This window comes from Mustelus asterias, chromosome 10 (genome assembly GCF_964213995.1).
Source record: "Mustelus asterias chromosome 10, sMusAst1.hap1.1, whole genome shotgun sequence".
NCBI classification, from domain to species: Eukaryota; Metazoa; Chordata; class Chondrichthyes; order Carcharhiniformes; family Triakidae; genus Mustelus; species Mustelus asterias.
This window is the reverse complement of record NC_135810.1, coordinates 94,561,433-94,583,779: the sequence shown is the minus strand read 5'-3', so window position 1 is coordinate 94,583,779 and position 22,347 is coordinate 94,561,433. Positions and strand designations below refer to the sequence as shown.

The window sequence follows — 22,347 nt, the reverse complement described above, 5'->3', positions numbered from 1 at the left end:
ACTTGTTTTGTTGGATACTTAAAACACTTTCACACTACCCAATTCTCTTTAAAATGAAGTTGATAGAGTCCACATATATCTGCAGAGCTCCAGCCTTGTTCAAACGTGAAGATGCACACTTCTCGGTTGAAGTTAAGACTAATATCACACCAGACTGGCAATAGTACGAGTCTTCCATTTCTCCATCGTGGAGTTGGTATGTGACAGCTGCATGTGATGAACAATTTGTTTTATGCATTCCCAGACTGTCTTTATTTTCTCTGGCATTGAGTCCCTGTTTTATGTCTATGTATATGTATAATGAGAGGTTGCAGCCTCTTTTCCAACAGCTGAGAGGGCTGTGCCTTAACATTTGATTGCACTTCAGCCCCACAAACCTCATCTTTGGCCACATGGTGTAGAGGGAGAGGGTGGATCAGAGGACCTCCTCACTGGCCTGTACTGGACCTTCATCCAACTCTGGTGATTTATTCACTTTCAAGGATACTAATCCCTTTAATATTTCCTGTTTCTGTATGTTTATCACATCCATTACTTTACACTCCTCAACTACAATGTTTGCATTATCCCCCTCTTTGGTAAAGAGGGATGCAATAGAACCATGCCCACATCCTCTGCCTCCACTACCTCCAGCTTGCTGTTCTACCATACCATCATTTTGTTACAACATCTGAAATATGAACAGGAGTAAATCATTTGGCCTTTCCACCTGCTCCGGCATTGAAAAATATGATTGATCTCCTGCTTCAAAAGTTATCCTCCTGCATTATCTGCATATTCCTTAATTCTCTTGGTACACAAATATCTATCTTGAATATACTGAATGGCTAAGCATCCACAACTCTTTCCAGTAGAGAATGCCAAAGATTCACAATCCTGAATAGCTAATCCCCTATTCTAAGGCTATGATTCCAAGTGCAAGACTCCCCCCAATGAGGGGAAACGTCCTCTGAACATCTCCATCAAGCCTTTTAGAAGTTTTATACATTTCTATGAGATCACCACTCATCTAAATTCTGTAAGAAGTCTCACAACTTACTGTGCCTACCCCAGTCCAATGCCAGCATCTCCACTTCATTTAAATTCTAGGGAATAAAGGCATTAACTAGTCAACCGCTTGATAAGACAACCCTCCCAACCCATGAACCAGTCCAGTAAATTTTTGTTGCACTCACTATGTATACCCTTACATTAGGAGGTCCAAATGGTGTAGTCTGAACAAAGCCCTGTATAATTACTTCAAACCCTTTGTAATAATTTACTATTTGTCTTCCCCATTACTCACTGTACCTGCACTTTGTGATTTATGCACAAGGCTCCCACATCTCTCAGAATACAATCATTTCCCAGTCACAATTTTTTCCTCAAGGGGCTATCATCACATTTCTCCACATTATATTCCATCTGTCATGCTCTTGACCATTCAACTAGTTTATATCCCTTTGCAGTCTCTTGGCATCCTCCCCGCATCTTACTTTTCCTCGTAAAGTTGCATCAGCAAACCTGGATACATTACACTGACATTACAGGTTGTTCATGACTAAAAACCAACCATTGATCCTAACAGCACCTCATTATTGCAGTCTGCTAAATCAAAAATTACATTTATTTCTGTTGTTTTCTGTCCATTAACCAATCCTCAATCCACATTCATGTAGAACACCCAATTCCATAAGCCCTAATTTTGTGCAGTAACTATCAAAAGTGTTTTGAAAATCCAATATACTATATTCACTGGTTCCTCCTCATTTGGCGAGTAACTCCACTCCTGACTCCCCAAAACATGTCCACCATCTACAAGACACAAGTCAGGAGTGTGATGGAATACTCCCAACTTGCCTGGATGGGTGCAGCTTCATCACTACTCAAGAAGCTCGACACCACCCAGGACAAAGCAGCCCGCTTGTTTGACACCACATCTAAACATCCACTCCCTCCACCACCAACTCTTAGTAGTAACAGTGCCCACTATTTACAAGATGCACTGCAGCAATTCACCAAAGATCCTTAGCACATTCCAAACCCACGACCACTTCCATCTAGAAGGACAAGGACAGCAGATACATGGGAACACCACCACCTGCAAGTTCCTCTCCAAGCCACTCACCATCCTGACTTGTAAATATATCACCGTTCCTTCACAGTCCCTGGGTCAAAATCCTGGAATTCCCTCCCTACCAGCATTGTGGGTCTACCCACAGCACATGGACTGCAGCGATTCAAGAAGGCAGCTCACCAGCACCTTCTCAAGGGCAACTAGAGATGGGTAATAAATGCTGGCCAGCCAGCAACACATGATCCATGTGATTTTGGAGAAAAATCTATAACCTATGTTAGGGTTCCAGCCCAGGCATGGAACTGTTTGACCTCCTAAGTGTACTGAAGGAATCCCTGAGAAGCATTTTTTATATTGAATTAAACCACAAAAAAGTATTACTGCATAAGACATACAAACATACGAAAACAAATTTAAAAGATACTTCAATGTCATATATATATATATATACACACATGCTGTTATTCAACAAAAACTTCCAAATCTTACCTTCTTGCTATTTTTAATGGGAGCACCGACAATCGCATTCCTTCTCATTTCTCTCAGGCACCCGGCCTCGGCTCTTCTCAGGATCCCCCCCTCTGGCTTTGTATGTTTTTGGAACCCGAGCTTGAACTAAGACTCCAGAGTTAAAAAATATTAGAACCAGCAGAGTTCTGACCCAAGTAGCTATGCTTAAGATGCTCGTGATGCCTGTGTTGAAAGTCTACAACCATAGAACAGTTAGAGATTTGAAGCAGCAAATGTATCAGAAGTAAGTGGAAAGCCCAAGAAATAATAATCCTTACACAAATCTTTGAAACAGTACTCAGACCAAGTGGATAATCTTCCAACTTCAGATAAGTAGTTGATTTGAGTTATCTGGGGCCATGTGCCAAATGGATATGCAAGGACATTTGAATTAAGAATTTTGGTTTTGAGTACAAGTAACAATGTTCATTGTACTTTTAATATTTTTAACATAACTGACTAGTTAAGTGTAGTTATTGGTATTCACTTTTGTTTTTTGTACAGTAAAATTCTTTTGTTTTAAAAAAAACTAACCATGAGGTTTCATTCTTTCAATAAATACTTGGATTTCCAAATAAAAGTGATTGGTTTCCACTGCAATCTCAAAATTATCCCATTATAACCATTCGTCAAATACAAGTTCACTTCCATGAATCCATATTGTGTAATCATATTTTGATGTTTCAACAGCCTGTTACCACATCACTAATAATAGATTCTAGCATTGTGCCTGCCGGCCTAGTATTTCCCTCTAAGAGTGGGATTATATTTGCTAGATTTGTTACCTGATCCACCCCTTTCAAAAGTATAGATAGACATCCTATAAACACCACCCTTTTCCCTCAGCATTTTACTTTAGCTCCCAAACATATTATCCCTACTACAGTATTGATATTTTTCATTCTTGTAGATAGCCAATTAGTGTCTACCCACTAGCATTGTTTTGTGACTAGGAATAATATTGAGACGGTCAATCTCATTTCATAAAGCAAATTGATAATCAATAGGAAGAAATAATGTTCCTGCGATCATTTAGCACACAGCTAAAACATACTGTGTCACTCAGTGCCAAATGTCAAATTATGAAATTGCAGCATATTCTGAAACACAGGACATATAAAGAAAATAGTTTATTCAAAGCTGGTACAATTCCATTTACAAAATTTTTAAATGTACTTTTTGGGATCACCAACAATGCACGAATCTAGTTTACATTCAAATAAAATTTGAAAAGAGCAAGAACCTCATTTTCTATCATTCTATAAGTTTATGAAACGAAACCTACTTGTTATCTAATTTATTCTCAATCTGTACATCAGCTTTGTCACAATCACTGTTTTGTGCAGTGACAATTCTTCTTTCAAACTTACAAGTGTCTTCACTTAAATTTACCATACAAGTTTTATCTTTGCGTCTTCTTTTGGACTGTGACACAATAGGTGGGCTTTTATCTGGCGAAGTAATGACTGTTTCAAGTTCACAGTCAAGATATATTTTAACATTTTGTTGCAATGAGGTAGTGCCATTAGAACCGACAACTCGTGCCTTTTCAGCCCTGTAATTTTCACTGTTCCCATTTACCCAACTTTCACAAAGCATCTGAGTGTTTATCATTGCAAGCTCTTCATCTGCAACCCAATTATCTTCAACAATTTTGGAAACTTTGCTCTCAAGTTCACGGTCAAAATGACTAGCATTTTGTGGCAGTAAGACAATGTCCGTAGCATTGACAATTTGTGATTTTTGAACCTTTCCTCTGTCTTTCTCAATGATCCCAGTAGCACAGCCTTCAAAAAGTGCTTGTGTATTTATCATTGCAAGCTCCTCATCTGTGACCCAGTTGTCTTCACCTATTCTAGAAATTTGAGAGCCAAGATCAACTTCAGGACGATTTTTAACATTTTCAGATAATAAGGTAATTTTCTTAGAATTGATAATTTGTCCCTTTGTAACCTTTACTTTCCCACTTTCACTGTGCCCATTTGCCCAACTTTCACGAAGTGCCTGAGTGTTTATCATTGCAAGCTCCTCATCAGTAACCCAATTATCTTCAGCTATTTTGGAAATTTCAGTCCTCTTCAATGACGCTTGGGAAAATTTATTACTTCCACTTTGAATGGCTTCTTCACATCTTTGTGGTGTGACACATCTCCTGGGTGGTCTAAATCCTTTTTGTACAGCTGGTGAAACAGAATTGCAAAGGGAAGGCAATGGAACAGGTGAAGGAATCCGAGACAAAAAACTATGCTTTTTCTTCTTCAAGTTTGTGAGGGAATCATCAGATGTCATTTTTGCACTACACAAAGTAGGTGTGGATCCAGCTGCTGAAAGTGTCTGTGGCTTACCCTCAACACTTGATGAAATAAACTGTTAAGAGGCACAAAGAGAAAAATTACATTAGGAATTATTGAATCCATGAAACACTGTCCTGTTAACTTTTAAAGAACTGATCCAGCAAAACTTTTTACTCTGTCCAATTAACGTCAGGATAGTTGAGATCCCCCTGATTATTATTCTATTGTTTTAACTCAATCCTCTAATTTGTCTGTATATTTTTTCCTTCACCTTCCTTCTACAAATAGGTGCTCTGTTGATTACACCTATTAGTGTGATTGACCTTTTGTTCTCTTATATCTTTATCAATATGGATTCTATTTATGTCTTGCTGATGGTTGCATCCCTGTCTTAGAACAAAGAACAATACAGCACAGGAACAGGCCCTTCGGCCCTCCAAGCCCGCGCCGCTCCCCGGTCCAGGATTGAATCCTGAATCCAGGATCCCCGCCCAATTTTCCAGCCTATCTACATACCAATATCCTATCCACCGAGCTGTCCCTCACAGCTACGATGCTTTGTTCATTACAACCTATTAACTTACCCCCACCCCCCCATTCCAGACCATGTGATCTCCAGGGAGAGGCGAAAACCCAGAGTGAAAAACCCCAGGGCCAATATGGGGAAAAAAAAAAAAAATCTGGGAAATTCCTCTCCGACCCCCTGAGGCGATCGAAACGAGTCCAGGAGATCACAATGGCCCCGATCGGAAAATGCTTCCCAGGAACAATTAGCCCGCGCCGCTCCCTGGTCCAAACTAGACCACTCTTTTGTATCCCTCCATTCCCACTCCGTTCATATAGCTGTCTAGATAAGTCTTAAACGTTCCCAGTGTGTCCGCCTCCACCACCTTGCCCGGCAACACATTCCAGGCCCCCACGACCCTCTGTGTGAAATATGTCCTTCTGATATCTGTGTTAAACCTCCCCCCCTTCACCTTGAACCTATGACCCCTCGTGAACGTCACCACCGACCCGGGGAAAAGCTTCCCACCGTTCACCCTATCTATGCCTTTCATAATTTTATACACCTCTATTAAGTCTCCCCTCATCCTCCGTCTTTCCAAGGAGAACAACCCCAGTTTCCCCAATCTCTCCTCATAACCAAGCCCCTCCATACCAGGCAACATCCTGGTAAACCTCCTCTGTACTCTCTCCAAAGCCTCCACGTCCTTCTGGTAGTGTGGCGACCAGAACTGGACGCAGTATTCCAAATGCGGCCGAACCAACGTTCTATACATCTGCAACATCAGACCCCAACTTTTATACTCTATGCCCCGTCCTATAAAGGCAAGCATGCCATATGCCTTCTTCACCACCTTCTCCACCTGTGACGTCACCTTCAAAGATCTGTGGACTTGCACACCCAGGTCCCTCTGCGTCTCTACACCCTTTATGGTTCTTCCATTTATCGTGTAGCTCCTCCCTACATTATTCCCACCAAAATGCATCACTTCGCATTTATCAGGATTGAACTCCATCTGCCATTTCCTTGCCCAAATTTCCAGCCTATCTATATCTGTAGCCTCTGACAATGTTCCTCACTATCTGCAAGTCCTGCCAGTTTTGTGTCGTCCGCAAACTTACTGATCACCCCAGTTACTCCTTCTTCCAGATCATTTATATAAATCACAAACAGCAGAGGTCCCAATACAGAGCCCTGCGGTACACCACTAGTCACAGGCCTCCAGCCGGAAAAAGACCCTTCCAATACCACCCTCTGTCTTCTATGACCAAGCCAGTTCTCCACCCATCTAGCCACCTCCCCCTTTATCCCATGGGATCCAACCTTTTTCACTAGCCTACCATGAGGGACTTTGTCAAATGCTTTACTAAAGTCCATATAGACAACATCCACGGCCCTTCCTTCGTCAACCATTTTGGTCACTTCTTCAAAAAACACCACCAGGTTCGTGAGGCATGACCTCCCTCTCACAAAACCATGTTGACTATCGTTAATGAGTTTATTCCTTTCTAAATGCGCATACATCCTATCTTTAAGAATCTTCTCCAACAACTTCCCCACCACGGACGTCAAGCTCACCGGCCTATAATTACCCGGGTTATCCTTCCTACCCTTCTTAAATAACGGGACCACATTGGCTATCCTCCAATCCTCTGGGACCTCACCTGTGTCTAGTGACGAGACAAAGATTTGCGTCAGAGGCCCAACGATTTCACCTCTCGTCTCCCTGAGCAGCCTTGGATAGATTCCATCAGGCCCTGGGGATTTGTCAGTCTTTATATTCTCTAACAAACCTAACACTTCCTCCTTTGTAATGGAGATTTTCTCCAACGGTTCAACACTCCCCTCCGAGACACTCCCAGTCAACACATCCCTCTCCTTAGTGAATACCGACGCAAAGTATTCATTTAGGATCTCCCCTACCTCTTTGGGCTCCAAGCATAAGTCCCCACTTTTGTCCCTGAGAGGTCCAATTTTTTCCCTTACAACCCTTTTGTTCCTAACGTATGAATAAAATGCCTTGGGATTCTCCTTAATCCTGTCTGCCAAGAACATTTCGTGACCCCTTTTTGCTCTTCTAATTCCCCGTTTGAGTATTTTCCTACTTTCATTATACTCCTCCAGAGCTCCCTCCGTTTTTAGCTGCTTGGACCTAACATACGCCTCTCTTTTCCTTTTGACCAGTCCCTCAATTTCCCTGGTTATCCACGGTTCTCTAATCCTACCCTTCCTATCCTTCTTTTTTACAGGCACATGCTTGTCCTGTAGCCCTAACAACCGTTCCTTAAAAGACTGCCACATACCAGATGTGGATTTACCCTCAAACAGCCTCTCCCAATCAAGAGCTGCCAATTTCTGCCTGATCCCAATAAAGTTAGCCTTCCCCCAATCCAACACCTTACCCTTGGGACACCACTCATCCTTTTCCATCACTATCCTAAAGCTAACAGAATTGTGGTCACTATTTGCCACATGTTCCCCAACCAAAACTTTGAAGACCTGACCGGGCTCATTCCCCAGCACCAGGTCCAGTATAGCCCCCTCTCTAGTTGGGCTGTCCACATATTGTTCCAACGAACCCTCCTGTACACATTTTACAAATGCCTCACCATCCAGAGTCCCTGCCCTCAGTGATTTCCAGTCTATACCAGGGAAATTGAAGTCTCCCACTACAACAACCCTATATTTCCTGCACCTATCCAGTATCTCCTGACATATCCATTCTTCCACTTCCCTTGGGCTGTTGGGGGGCCTGTAGTACACCCCCAACATAGTGACTGCGCCTTTCCTGTTTCTAAGCTCCACCCAGAGTGACTCGCTACACGACTCCTCCGAATTGTCCTCCCTCTGCACCGCTGTAATATGCTCTCCAACCAATACCGCTACTCCCCCACCTCTTTTGGCCCCTCCTCTGTCTCGCCTAAAACACTTGTACCCTGGAATATTCAGCTGCCAGTCCTGTCCCTCTTTCAACCAAGTCTCTGTCACCGCAACCACATCCAAATTCCTCGTGCGCATTAAGGCCCCAAGTTCGTCTGTTTTACCTGCTACGCTCCTTGCATTGAAGTATAAGCACTCCAGACCCCCAGGCTCAGTGAGGTCGTCCTCCCCCAGAGTGCTCTTCTTCTTTGCCAGCCTTGTCCCAGCCCCAAGCTCGTCCCCAGCCACCACACTTATAGACCTAATAGTTTGATCCCCACCCCCCTGCCATACTAGTTTAAACCCCCCCGAACTGCATTAGCAAAGCTCCCAGCCAGGATATTTGTGCCCTTCCAACTTAGTTGTGACCCCTCCCTCTTGTACAGGTACCATCCTCTCCTGAAAACCTCCCATTGGTCTATGAAAATAAAGCCCTCCCTCCTGGACCAGTCCTTTAGCCAGGCATTCATTTGAACCAACTCCCTATTCTTATCCTCACTGGCACGAGGCATTGGGAGCAGCCCAGAGATGGCCACCCTAGTGACCCTACTTTTTAACCTATTTCCCAACTCCCTGAATTGCTCTCTTAGGACCCCCCTACTCTTCCTATCTACGTCATTTCCACCAATGTGTATAATGACATCCGTTTCTTTATCTTCCCCTTTTAAAATGCCTCCTATCCGCTCGGAGACATCCGTGACCCGAGCACCAGGTAGGCAGACTACCATCCTGGAGTCCCGTTCGCCCCCACAGAATCGCCTGTCTGTCCCTCTAACTGACGCATCCCCCACCACTATCGCTCTCCTAACCCCTCTCTTCCCTTTCCGGGCCACAGAGCCTGACTGTGTGCCAGTGACCTGGTCACTGTGTCTTACCCCTGGAGAGGCACACTCCTCCACACTATCTAAAACAATGTACCTGTTTTGGAGTGGGACAACCACAGGTGACCCTTCTTCTAACTGTCCACTCCCCTCCCCTCTCACACCTGTCACCAAGCCCTTCCTATTTTGAGACACCTCTGGAGACCTCCCTTGTACTTTACCCTTCTGCCCTTTACTCCTCCTAACTGTGACCCACGTGTCATTCTCCCGATGCCCCGGTGTAACTAGTTGCCTATAACTGCTATCAATTTTTCTCCCATTTTCCCTGACTAGGCTAAGGTCAGCGATCTGCAGCTCCAGTTCCCTAACACGGTCCCTCAAGAGCTGCAGTTCCACGCACCTGGCACATATGTGAACCTCTGGGAAGCTCGGTGTTTGCAGGAACTCCCACATCCCACATCGGAAGCACTGAACTGGCCGATCACTCATACCTGCCCTTATCCTTTATAGGGTTGGGTAAAAAATAACTAGCCTTGCCTTGCCCTTTTAGCCCAAGCCCTGTGAGCCAAAGCCCTTATAATGCACACTCTGCTCCCCACTCACTCCACTGCCCGCTCCCGACGCTGCCCGCTGTATAGTGCAGACGGCTTTTTATGCTCACATTGTTATCCGAATTAAGTACAACTAATCCACCTCCCCATTTTCCCAAATACATTATATTCTGCAATATATACTTCCCAGTCCTGATATTTTCTAGCCATGTCACGGTAAACCCTACTTTATCTGGTTCCTTCCAACGCATTATTACCTCTGGCTCCCATGTTTTATTACAAAACTGTGTGCAAGGCTGTACAGATACTTGAACTCACTTTTAATAGGATTTCTTCTAACTCAATGTTTAACCAGCTTTTTAAGACTGCTGCTCTATGACTTTTTACCTTGCCACCAATGTCCTCCCTTGCTTCATTATTTCCTATGTTCTCCTGTCCTGTTTTTATACATTTAGATTGCTCATGTTTTTCTTGTTCAGCCCCCGCCCCCATTAATTTAAATTCTTTGCTGCCTCCCTGTTGAGGTGGAGATATACCATCCATACAGCCCCTTCCTGTCCCAGAACTGATGTCAGTGTTTCATGAAAAGGAATCTCTCTTCCGACATCAGCCCTTTAGCTCATGTTAATTCACTTGATCCTTCTGTTCCTATGCCAATTTCTACGTGGGTTGTGCAATAATCCAGATGATTACTCTCAAGGTCCTGCTTTCTAATTTAGAGCCTAATCTCAATACTCTTTCAACAAGACTGCCTTCTTTTCTTATCCATGTTGTTTGTTCCAACGTGGAACACAATAACTATTCAAACAGTCAACGTTCCCTGGAGTGAATTTATCTCCTTTCAAATACTTGTTGGAAATGCTGAAATGATTTTGTTTGTAAAACAAATTATTTATCGAAGTAAAATCTATTTATGATAATGGAAAATTTTAGAAGAATGCACGTACCATAGTGCTGTTAACTGGAACAAAGTTGGACTTCCTTTGGGTAGAAACAAATGGGTCAGCAGTGAAATCTCTGGACGATCTTGGAGTATTTATTGTTTCAAGAATAGTCATCACCTTTTCCTTAGTGTCCTTCATAAAACTCTGTAGATACTAAAAGATGTTAAGAATGCACATGTTAACAAACTGAAAAACTTTATCTATAATTGGAGTACTAGATTTTTGAAGGTGGCGATACATATTCAAATTGTAGCATTAGTATTATTAGAACAAATTATTTTAATGTTGTTTTAGTTATGCAACTCAAAGTGCTGACAATATTTTTACATTTAATAACTATATCAACCTATTGTTAATGAGGCAATCTCTTTAATGACATAATATTTATACATTTAATAACTATTTCAACTTATTGTTAATACATTTGAGATAATCTCTAATGACGTGATAAGTGAATTTGACCAAAATAAAAATCACATCACTATTTCAATATGGAACTAGCAGCAATGCCAAGGGATGTCAGTCTCTCTCCAGTCACTTTGCAGCTCACTGATGCTAAATAAAATCTCTTTAATAAAGCATTATTAGAAATAACTTGCATTTAATTTATACTTTTCAGATCCTCAAAACAGTCCAACAAATTTTATAACCAAGATAATTGCTATGTAGGCAAAACTGGCAGCCAATTTCTGCATAAAAGGTCCCACAACAACAAATAAAAGAATGGTTGAATACTAAACTTTGCCAGTGATACCATCTGATGAATCCTTCATACTCTTATCTAAAACCTCTCCTTTATTTAAGTGGAATGTTAGCAGTTTAAAATTCAGAGGCTAACATTCAAGGCTATGGGCCAAGTGCTGGCAAATGGGATCAGGTGGACAGGTCAGGGCATTTCATGCGTCGGTGCAGACTCGATGGGCCTCTTCTGCACTGTAGTAATCTGTGATTCTGTGAATACCACCATTACAGTGCAATAGCAAGGAGAGGAATTTATATTACATTGTATTCAGGCTCACATCCCATATCCCCAGTGCTCCCTTGTACAAGTGCACATATTTCTATCTTTACATGTCTAAATATGAAAATCTTAGACATTTGGAAGGATTTTACGACTTCACCTGGATAGATTACCTACTAATGAAGTAGAGTTTTGTTGAAAAGTTGTAAAAGTGTTCAAGAGGGCATGCTGAGAAAACTCAACGTTATCTCTATCAGGAAAGCTACAGATAAGCAAGTTGTGAAAGACATAGTGAAACCATCATAAACACCAGGTGCTGTTTGGTAGCATCAGTCTGTGGAACCACCGGCAAGAGAGAATGGAAAATTACCGAGAGAGGTCGAAGAATGGTATAATCCTATCCACAAAGCCAAATAACCAAACTCAGTGCATAAGTTAGAGCCCAAGAAAGTGACACAGAGAGACTGTTAACCTCTTATCACTCTGGACATTGGCAAAGAATTAACTTTTCAGTAAAAGCACAAGAATCAAGTATTCAAGTTTTGAATTGTACTACTGACTTAAAGGTTTTATTTATCTCCATCTGTAAACCTGTTAATAAGACCATTAGGTTGGAATGTTTAAAGTCTTGGATAATCTCACCTCAGTTCCTCTAAAGATTTACAAAAATCAAACATTCAATACTTCTGCAAAATGAACTTTGGTTTGGAAAAGCTTACCACGGTTTAAATATAATTTTTGATTATCAACTGATAAGGGAATGCTTTTGGAAGAAAGTACATCAAGTCTTGTGCTACATGAAGTAGTATAGTCAGGGTGAAATATTAGCATTGATATGGTTTAATATGCTTGCTGAGTCTTATAAATCTCAACACTAATATGTCAGAAATTTATACTGATGAATATTTCAGTTTAAGTCAGTTTGAAACTATATGTAGACTTACTATAGAAAAGATCATCTATTGCCAGGTTACCATATTGAATATAGTAATTTTCAAATACTCTACCTGCACAGAATTTTTTAGTTGCATGCACTTTTCCCGTAGATGTCTTTCTTTTGGATTAGCTGAAAAGCTGGAAAGATCTCCAGTAAATAGTAGAGGAATATCCATCCAGCTATCTGATTTCCATTGTAAATTGCTTGCAACAACTAAGGCACCTGGCTTGATGATATCTTCCAATGCCAACTGATTTAAACCTGCCCAAACTTTGACAGCAATCAGATTCTGATTTTCATCAGCAAGGTATAAAGTTGTAGGTGCACCTGCAATATGGTACAAAAGATAAGACAAATTAGCACGGTAATGCTCCCTTAATGGCAGAACCCTTAACAGTATTGATAGGCAGAGGGATCTGGGTGTACAGGAACACAGGTCACTGAAAGTGGCAACGCAGGTGGAGAAGGTAGTCAAGAAAGCATACAGCATGCTTGCCTTCATGGGCCGGGGCACTAAGTTTAAAAACTGGCAAGTCATGTTGCAGCTTTATAGAATCTTAGTTAGGCCGCACTTGGAATATAGTACCCAAAAGAGAAAATGCTGGAAAATCTCAGCAGGTCTGGCAGCATCTGTAAGGAGAGAAAAGAGCTGACATTTCAAGTCTAGACGACCCTTTGTCAAAGGGCTTTGACAAAGGGTCATCTGGACTTGTAATATCAGCCCTTTTCTCTCCTTGCAGATACTGCCCAACCTGCTGAGATTTTCCAGCATTTTCTCTTTTGGTTTCAGATTCCAGCATCTGCAGTAATTTGCTTTTATCATGGAATATAGTGTTCAATTCTGGTTGCCACACTACCAGAAAGATGTGGAGGCTTTGGAGAGGGTACAGAAAAGATTTACCAGGATGTTGTCTGGTATGGAGGGGGTTAGCTATGAGGAGAGGTTGGAGAAACTTGGTTTGTTCTCACTGGAATGAAGGAGGTTGAGGGGTGACCTGATAGAAGTCTACAAGATTATGACGAGCATGGACAGAGTGGATAGTCAGAAGCTTTTTCCTGGGGTGGAAGAGTCAATTACTAGGGGTTGCAAGGGGCAAAGTTTAAAGGAGATGTACGAGGCAAGTTTTTTTACACAGAAGGTGGTGGGTGCCTGGATCGCTGCTGGGGGAGGTAGTGGAAGCAGATACGATAGTGAGTTTTAAGGGGCGTCTGGACAAATACATGAACAGGATGGGAATAGAGGAATATGGTCCCCGGGAAGGGTCAGGGATTTTAGTTCAGTCGAGCAGCATGGTCGGTGCAGGCTTGGAGGGCCGAAGGGCCTGTTCCTGTGCTGTAATTTTCTTTGTTCTTAATTCATCTCTTGGAACCACACATTTGGTGATTTCTGTGCTCTAAATGGGGAAGCAGCACCAGTCATTTAATAAATTCCCTTTATGACCAGTTTAACCAAATCCACAACTCCTTTGCACCACTGTGATATTTACATCACGTACACTGGACTTTCTCATAGCCTAAATGTTACAATCCATTTAATGTCAAATTACAGGTTTCTTTTGAGATAGAGGGAGCAAACTTTGAAGGTGTCACATTTTGTTTAGGCACTACGAGTTTCCTCTGAGGTCCAAAATAGTATCCAGTGTTCACACACTCCTGGTACAAGTTCTGTCGGACAGAACATTGGCGAGGGTGTTAGTGTGCAATGAGCACCCACAGATATTTGCAGAGGAGGCAGATCATGGTGTCACTTGTAACACTATTGACATCAGTGCTGCAATTTAGGAGTTTAATGTGCCAGCTGTAGCCAGTGAGCTATTGTCTGATACAAAATGGCCAAGCAAAGAAAAGGGCACTACTATCCTGATGGGAAATATGGCTAACTTCAGAAAATAAGGTTTTAACTCCAGACTGAGTATGTGGACTGCCCTGATTACTTGTGACAAATGGCTTTGGTATTACTGTGGGTGATGTCAGCAGGACACTGGACAATGAGTGTTCCCAAAGGAGAAATTTTAAAAGCAAAGAAGTGAGAGGGAAATTTAGGAATCTAAAGAAAAAAGTTGGAGCAATAGAGCAGTGTGGCAATATAGGTAAAGATAAACTCGGTTTCTTCCCACCGATTTCTGTTTAACAGTAATAGTGCATCAGAGAATCAGGTCCAAAAAGAGAATAATAGTAAAAGATTAAAATTACAGGCTCCTTATTCAATGGAAAAAAGCATTTGCAACAAAACAGGCAAGCTAGTGACATAAAGAGAGATAAACAGAACTAATAGCTTTTACAGAGATGTGGTTGCAAACTGACTAAGATTGGAAACTGTATTTCAGGCGACCTGACCTTTAGAAAAGATGGCAGAATGGAAAACAAGGTGTGCAGCCCTGACAGTAGTATGAAGTTAGCCATATTTCCCATCAGGATAGTAGTGCCCTTTTCTTTGCTTGGCCATTTTGTATCAGACAATAGCTCACTGGCTACAGCTGGCACATTAAACTCCTAAAGTTGGCTCGGAAGATCAGAGTATAGAATTGATATGGGTGGACATAAGGAATAACATGGAGCAGAAAACACTGGGAGTTTGCTACCAACTTTAGCATGCCAAAAATTAGAGGACCCAGGGATTAATATCAATAAATTACTAATGAGACTGAAAGTGACAAATCCCCTAGAAAAACGTAGCTGCGGGTATGGGAATAGTCCCAGTGGATTGAAAGATAGAAAATACGTCAACCTCAGCTAAAATAATCTATTCCACCAGTTTACAGTAGATTTCAAATAAGTTCATGGTTTATTTTCAGGGATGTTCTGCTGTTGACTGCTTTACTTAGCTTAACTACCCTCCTGGTTCAAGATCTGCTGCCAAAGCCCTCATCCAAACCTTTGTTACCTCAATGGCTGACCTCCCATCTTACACACTCCACAGATTTTATCTCACCCAAAACTAGCCCATATCCTAGCTTACACAAAGTCTCTTCACTTATAACCTCTGTGCTCACTGTCCCACTTTAGTCTGGCAAAGGGCGACTTTAAAATTTTCATCCTGGTCTTCAAATTCCTCCATGGCCTGTCTGCAGTCTGTCATCTTTGTAACTTACACTTGCCCCACAAGCCTTCAAAATCTCTGCCCTCTTCCAAAACTGGCCTCTTGTGCATCCGCAATTTGAATTGCTCCCCCAGTGGCAAATCTGCTTTCAGCTTTTCAGATCCCAAATCTGGAATTCACAACTTAAATCTTCATCAAAGGTGCATCTTTGATCACGTTTTTTTGATCAGTCCTATGTCCTTCTGTTGCTCAATGTCAAATTTTGTTTGATAACATTCCTGTGAAGGGCTATGGGATATTTTACAATGTTGAAGGTGGCATATAATTGTAAACTGTTATTGTTTATACAAACCACAGTTTTCATATCTCGAAGCCCCACAGCAGCGAGAACACATGTTCAGACATTAACTCATGCCAGTCAACAATGATGAATTCACATTGTAGTTAGTGGCATAACACTGATCTAAAGGGATTACATTCTTATAATTCTTTGATCCGCTCCCATTCTGACCTCTCTACCCTCAGTTTCCTGTAGTGTTTTAATGAAATTCAAGGGAAGCCAGAGCACCAGCACCTCATCTTTCAGTTAAGACACTTTAGAGCCTTCCGCACTGTTTTTCTTAGAATAGAGAAGGCTAAGGGATAACCTAATTGAGGTGTACAAAATTATGAGGGGCCTAGATAGGAAACCTTGTTTCCCCTAGCCGAGGGGTTAATTACCAGGGGGCGTAAATTTAAGGTGATCGGTAGAAGGATTAGAGGGAACGTGAGGAAAAAAGCTTTCACCCAGCAGGTGGTGGGCACCTGAATTCCACTACCTAAGATGTTGGTTGAGGCTAAAACGCTCAACTCATTTAACGTGTACCTGAATCTGCATCTGAAGTGCTGGAAAAAGGGATTGAAATAAGTAGCTAGTTTCCTTTTTGGCCAGTACAGTCATAATGGGCTGAATAGTTTCTTTTTGCATCATAACCTATGGTACTAACAATTTCATATCATAACTGCTGTCCTATTTTTCAGACAGCAAATGTTGGTGATGTTTCTGCTATTGCCATTTACATCTCCGCCAGACCACTGGTTTCAAGGATCCCTTTGCAAATGCATTAGTAATCACAGACATTCCCCCAGCTAAATTATAATACAATATAACACCTATAATATGAATGTGCTGTATGTTAAAAGAGGTTCAATAATGCTTTTTAAATAAGTTATTTGCTTACAGACAGTGAGATGATGTACTTGCTTTTAGCGTAGCATGTTTATCATTGTGCACTCCCTTCCTAGGTAAGGCAGCTAACCGATTCTATCTTGAACATATGGCAGCCACACCCATCTACAACCTTCTATTTCACATTATTCTGTGGATCCCTGTGAAGTCTCTACATAATCCTAGGTTTCTGTGACCCCAGTTCCAGAACCTCTATGTCACACCCATCTTCTGTTTCCTGTCCCAATACCACATCATTTGGCCAGTACCATTATCCCTTTTATCATTGAGTTTCTCCAACCTTCCACAAATTTTCTTTTTTATTCTTTCTTCTACTCCCTTGTCTCTTTACGTGCATAAAACCGGTAACGTCTTTAATCTTTTCTAGTCTGCTGGAAGGTCATCAATATGAAAAGTTGACTCTATTTCTCTCTCCCCACAGATGCTGACCTGCTGTATATTGCCAGTGTTTTCTCTTTCCAATTCACATTGCCAGCATTTGCAATAATTAACTTTAGTAAAGAGATTATTTGTCGGTTATTCAGTATCCAAGGATACTGACACAAATGGTTAGCTCACATTAGCAAAATATTAACATTGGACTATCTTGAGAAAAGAGCACGAAACTGACAGAAAAAATCTGACCGAAGAAATACAGGTAACAAAAAGCATTATAAATTAAATTTGTAATTTGTTATGGAATCATGGCGCAAGATATTGTTGCATCAGAATGTCTATAGGGAAAATCTCCACAAAATTAAGTCTGAATTATATTCCAAGTAAAGGTAACTTTAAAATAAAAACCAAATGATAGGAGGTCAGCATCCACATTTACAGGGGGTAAATGACCAAAATAGCTGTACTAGCCTTTTATATAGGTCTGTAGTGCAGAACAGAGCAACTGCTTTTTAAAATTTAGGAGATAACAGTTGGCAAACACAAATTATACTAGAAAATTATTGCAATGGAATTAGCACATTATACACCAGGATGGGTTTCACAATTCAATCCTATTGTTACTTTAATATATTTCAAAACTCATCACCACTTAATTTCTTCATCTGTCAAGAAAGGGGTGAAAAGAGACAAATTCCAACAGGTTAGTTAAAATAATTTGTGAAATAGGCAAAACAACTATTTCAATTTTCTCAAGTTGTGTTTGCAACCTTTTGCTAATTGTGAATTGTGTTTAGGGCATTTTGCCACATATAGCAGTCTTATCAATTGCATTACAGAAACATCAGATTAATGCAGGAAAGCCATAATCTACTTCACAATTTACATAATTATCATTAACCTGGAACATTGTTTTACTAAGAATTCTAAAAGAATCCAGGGTTCTTATTTTGTAAACCACAACATAATGGGGAGGCACGGTGGCACAGTGGTTAGCACTGCTGACTCTCAGTGCCAGGGACCTGGGTTCGATTCCCGGCTTGGGTGACTGTCTGTGCAGAGTCTGCACGTTCTCCCCGTGTCTGCCTGGTTTTCCTCCGGGTGCTCCGGTTTCCTCCCACAGTCTGAAAACGTGCTGGTTAGGTGCATTGATCCAAACAGGCACCGGAGTGTGGTGACTTGGGGAATTTCGCAGTAACTTCATTGCAGCCTTACTCGTGACTAATAAATAAACTTTACTTTATAATAGTGGCCTCGATTTTCTCTTGACTTGCCAAAGCCTGAAAACAGTAATTCTCATTCTGATAGAAATTTGGAAAATCCTGAAACAACTTTAATTTTTATTTAGCCATAATCAAAAGCATTGTAAATAAAAGCCAATGAGCGGAGGGCACAGATAGACACATGGCAGCATGATATCATTGCTACAATGGAAACTTGGCTTAAGAAGGGGCAAAAATGGCAGCTCAACGTCAATATACAATTTTCAGGCAAGATAGTGAGGGGATAGAAAAAGCTGGGGAATAGCATTACTGGTTAAAGAATCAATTACAGCTGTGAGGAGGGATAATATACTAAATAAAGCATCAAATGAGGCCACACAGGTAGGGCTGTACAATAGAAATAGTGGAAGGGAGTTAGAAGAGCAAATATGTAGATAGATTTGAGAGTGCAAAAACAATAGGCTGTAATCGTTGTGGACTACAACTAGCCTGAATAGTGTTAAAGGCACAGAGGGTGCATAATTTTTGAACTGCTTTCAAGAGAGCTTTTTTAACCAGCATGGAATAAGTCCAATGAGAAGGGGCACAATTCTAGCTTTAGTATCAGGAAATGAAGCTGGGCAAGTGGATGAGGTAACAGCTAGGGACCATTTTGGAGATAGTGATCACAATATAGTTAGTGATGAGCTGGCAAGAGTGGACTGGATGCGACTAGAAGGAAAAAAACCTGTCAAATCAGTGGGAGGCATTAAAGGTGAAATTCTACTGGCACAGTGTAGACATGTCCCCACAAAGCTAAAGGGTGGCATTGACAAATCTAGAGTCCCCTGGTTGTCCAGAAGCATAAAGGTCGAGATAAAGTACAAAAAGAAAGCTTATGACAGTCATAAAAAAGAGTTAATACTGCAGAAAGCCTAGATGGGTATAGAAAGGACAGGGGTGAAGTAAAAATGAAACGAGGAAAGAAAGAGAGAATACAAAAAGAATTGGTCGATAAAATGGAAAATAGATGAAAATAAGCAGTTAATTTCTTTTTTCTAATTTTTGGCCGGTATAGACATGATGGGCTGACTGACTTCTTTCTGCACCATAATATTTCCATGGTTCTAATTAACCTTGAAAGCTGCTGATCCTGTAAGGCATCACTTGGTTACATAAAGATCATGACAGGGTGTATACATATGCTGTGTAAAATGAGCCAAATGGTCTTTGCCAGTTCCACACTTTGAACCTGGTAAAATAATTCCATTCAATGGTACCTGATTTTCCCAAGATGTGGATCACATATCCTGCTAGGTCCACCTCTTTGCAGACAGCTCTAAAGGATGGATCAAGGAGCACGCTATAGGTCACTGTCTGCCTAGGTTGGTAGAGGTGTTCCAAAACTTTGAGAGATGGCTAAAAGGAGGAACAAAATGCATAAGATATCAAGATATTTACAGATAAGAAAGCCTTTGTCATATTTAATTTCTGCCATCCAAAATGGCCATAAGTTTCCCATTGCAACATCCACTGGCTCTTAAATGAATTGAGGATTTTCAGCTCTTCTGTTCTAATTGAGAGTCTGTTCCATGCATTGATTGCTCTGTGTCAAAGAAAACTTAGAACATAAGAACATAAGAAATAGGAGCAGGAGTAGGCCATCTAGCCTGCCCCGCCATTCAATAAGATCATGGCTGATCTGAAGTGGATCAGTTCCACTTACCCGCCTGATCCCCATAACCCCTAATTCCCATACCGATCAGGAATCCATCTATCCGTGATTTAAACATATCCAACGAGGTAGCCTCCACCACTTCAGTGGGCAGAGAATTCTAGAGATTCACCACCCTCTGAGAGAAGAAGTTCCTCCTCAACTCTGTCCTAAACTGACCCCCCTTTATTTTGAGGCTGTGCCCTCTAGTTCTAGTTTCCTTTCTAAGTGGAAAGAATCTCTCCATCTCTACCCTATCCAGCCCCTTCATTATCTTATAGGTCTCTATAAGATCCTCCCTCAGCCTTCTAAATTCCAACGAATACAAACCCAATCTGCTCAGTATCTCCTCATAATCAACACCCCTCATCTCTGGTATCAACCTGGTGAACCTTCTCTGCACTCCCTCCAAGGCCAATATATCCTTCCGCAAATAAGGGGACCAATACTGCACACAGTATTCCAGCTGCGGCCTCACCAATGCCCTGTACAGATGCAGCAAGACATCACTGCTTTTATATTCTATCCCCCCTTGCTTCCTGACATTGTTCTATCCCCTTGGAAAAAGAGAGGATCAGGCAAGTTAGGAAAGTGTTTATATGGAGTAAGGGGAAATATGAAGACATTAGACAGCAAATTAGAGTAAATTGGAAGGAGGTATTCTCGGGAAAATGCACTGAAGAGAGGTGGCAGTTTTTCAAAGAATGTCTGTCTAGAGTTCTACAGGACAACATTCCGAGCAGACAGGGAGGTGTTGGTCGGTTAAAGGAACCGTGGTGCACAAAAGCTGTGCGGGACCTAGTCGAGAAGAAAAGGAAAGCGCACAAAAGGCTCAGAGAGCTTGGCGAAGATAGGGATTTAGAAGAGTATACGGCTTGTAGGAAGGGACTAAAGAAGGAAATTAGGAGAGCCAGAAGGGGTAACGAGAAGGCCCTGGCAGGTAGGATTAAGGAGAACCCTAAGGCGTTCTATAAATATGTGAAGAGTAAAAGGATGAGACGTGACGGAATAGGGCCTATAAAAGGTGAAGGCGGGAAAGTCTGTACGGAACCAGTAGAAATGGCAGAGGTGCTCAATGAGTATTTTGCCTCGGTTTTCACAGAGAAGGACCTGGGTGGATGTACTGCAGGTGTGCGGTGGACTGAAAGGATTGAGTATGTGGATTTTAAGAAAGAGGTTGTGCTGGAATCTTTGAATGGCATCAAGATAGATAAGTCGCCGGGTCCGGATGGGATGTACCCCAGGTTACTGTGGGAGGCGAGAGAGGAGATTGCAGAGCCTCTGGCGATGATCTTTGCGTCGTCGGTGGAGACGGGAGAGGTGCCGGAGGATTGCGGATGTGGTTCCTATTTTCAAGAAGGGGAATAGGGATAGCCCAGGTAATTACCGACCGGTGAGTCTAACCTCAGTGGTTGGTAAACTGATGGAGAAGATCCTGAGGGACAGGATATATGAGCATTTAGAGAGGTTTAGTGTGCTCAAGAATACTCAGCATGGCTTTGTCAAGGGCAGATCGTGCTTTACGAGCCGTGTGGAGTTCTTCGAAAATGTGACTAAACACATTGACGAAGGGAAGGCGGCAGATGTGGTTTATATGGATTTTAGCAAGGCGTTCGATAAGGTCCCCCATGTAAGGCTTCTAGAAAAAGTGAGGGGGCATGGGACCCAAGGGGCTGCTGCCCGGTGGATCCAGAACTGGCTTGCCCAAAGGAGGCAGAGAGTGGGTATAGATGGGTCTTTTTCCAAATGGAGGTCGGTCACCAGTGGTGTGCCCCAGGGATCTGTTCTGGGACCCTTGCTGTTTGTCATTTTCATAAATGACCTGGATGAGGAAGCAGAGGGATGGGTTGGTAAGTCTGCCGATGACACGAAGGTTGGTGGAGTTGTGGATAGTCTGGAGGGATGTCAGAAGTTACAGAGGGACATAGATAGGATGCAAGACTGGGCGGAGAAGTGGCAGATGGACTTCAACCCAGATAAATGCGTCGTGGTCCATTTTGGTAGGTCAAATGGGATGAAGGAGTACAATATAAAGGGAAAGACTCTTAGTACGGTAGAGGATCAGAAGGACCTTGGGGTCCGGGTCCATAGGACTCTGAAATCGGCCCCGCAGGTGGAGGAGGTGGTTAAGAAGGTGTATGGTGTGCTGGCCTTTATCAATCGAGGGATTGAGTTTAGGAGTCCGGGGATAATGATGCAGCTATATAAGACCCTCATCAGACCCCACTTGGAGTACTGTGCTCAGTTCTGGTCGCCTCACTATAGGAAGGATGTGGAAAAGATTGAAAGG

The 22,347-nt window shown here is 42.0% G+C and overlaps 1 protein-coding gene across 1 annotated transcript in view; it reads right to left on the bottom strand.

The window, feature by feature from the left end:
* Window positions 1–3,682: 3,682 nt before the first annotated feature.
* Window positions 3,683–22,347, bottom strand: part of brca2 (BRCA2 DNA repair associated) — a 108,659-nt gene continuing 89,994 nt past the window's right edge. The window contains exons 24-27 of the mRNA XM_078222226.1: window positions 19,624–19,762; window positions 12,569–12,825; window positions 10,604–10,753; window positions 3,683–4,933 (exon numbers count right to left, since the gene is read on the bottom strand). Of these exons, the coding sequence (XP_078078352.1) occupies window positions 3,848–4,933; window positions 10,604–10,753; window positions 12,569–12,825; window positions 19,624–19,762 (1,632 nt within the window). The 3' untranslated portion in view covers window positions 3,683–3,847. The remainder of the gene's footprint in view (window positions 4,934–10,603; window positions 10,754–12,568; window positions 12,826–19,623; window positions 19,763–22,347) is intronic.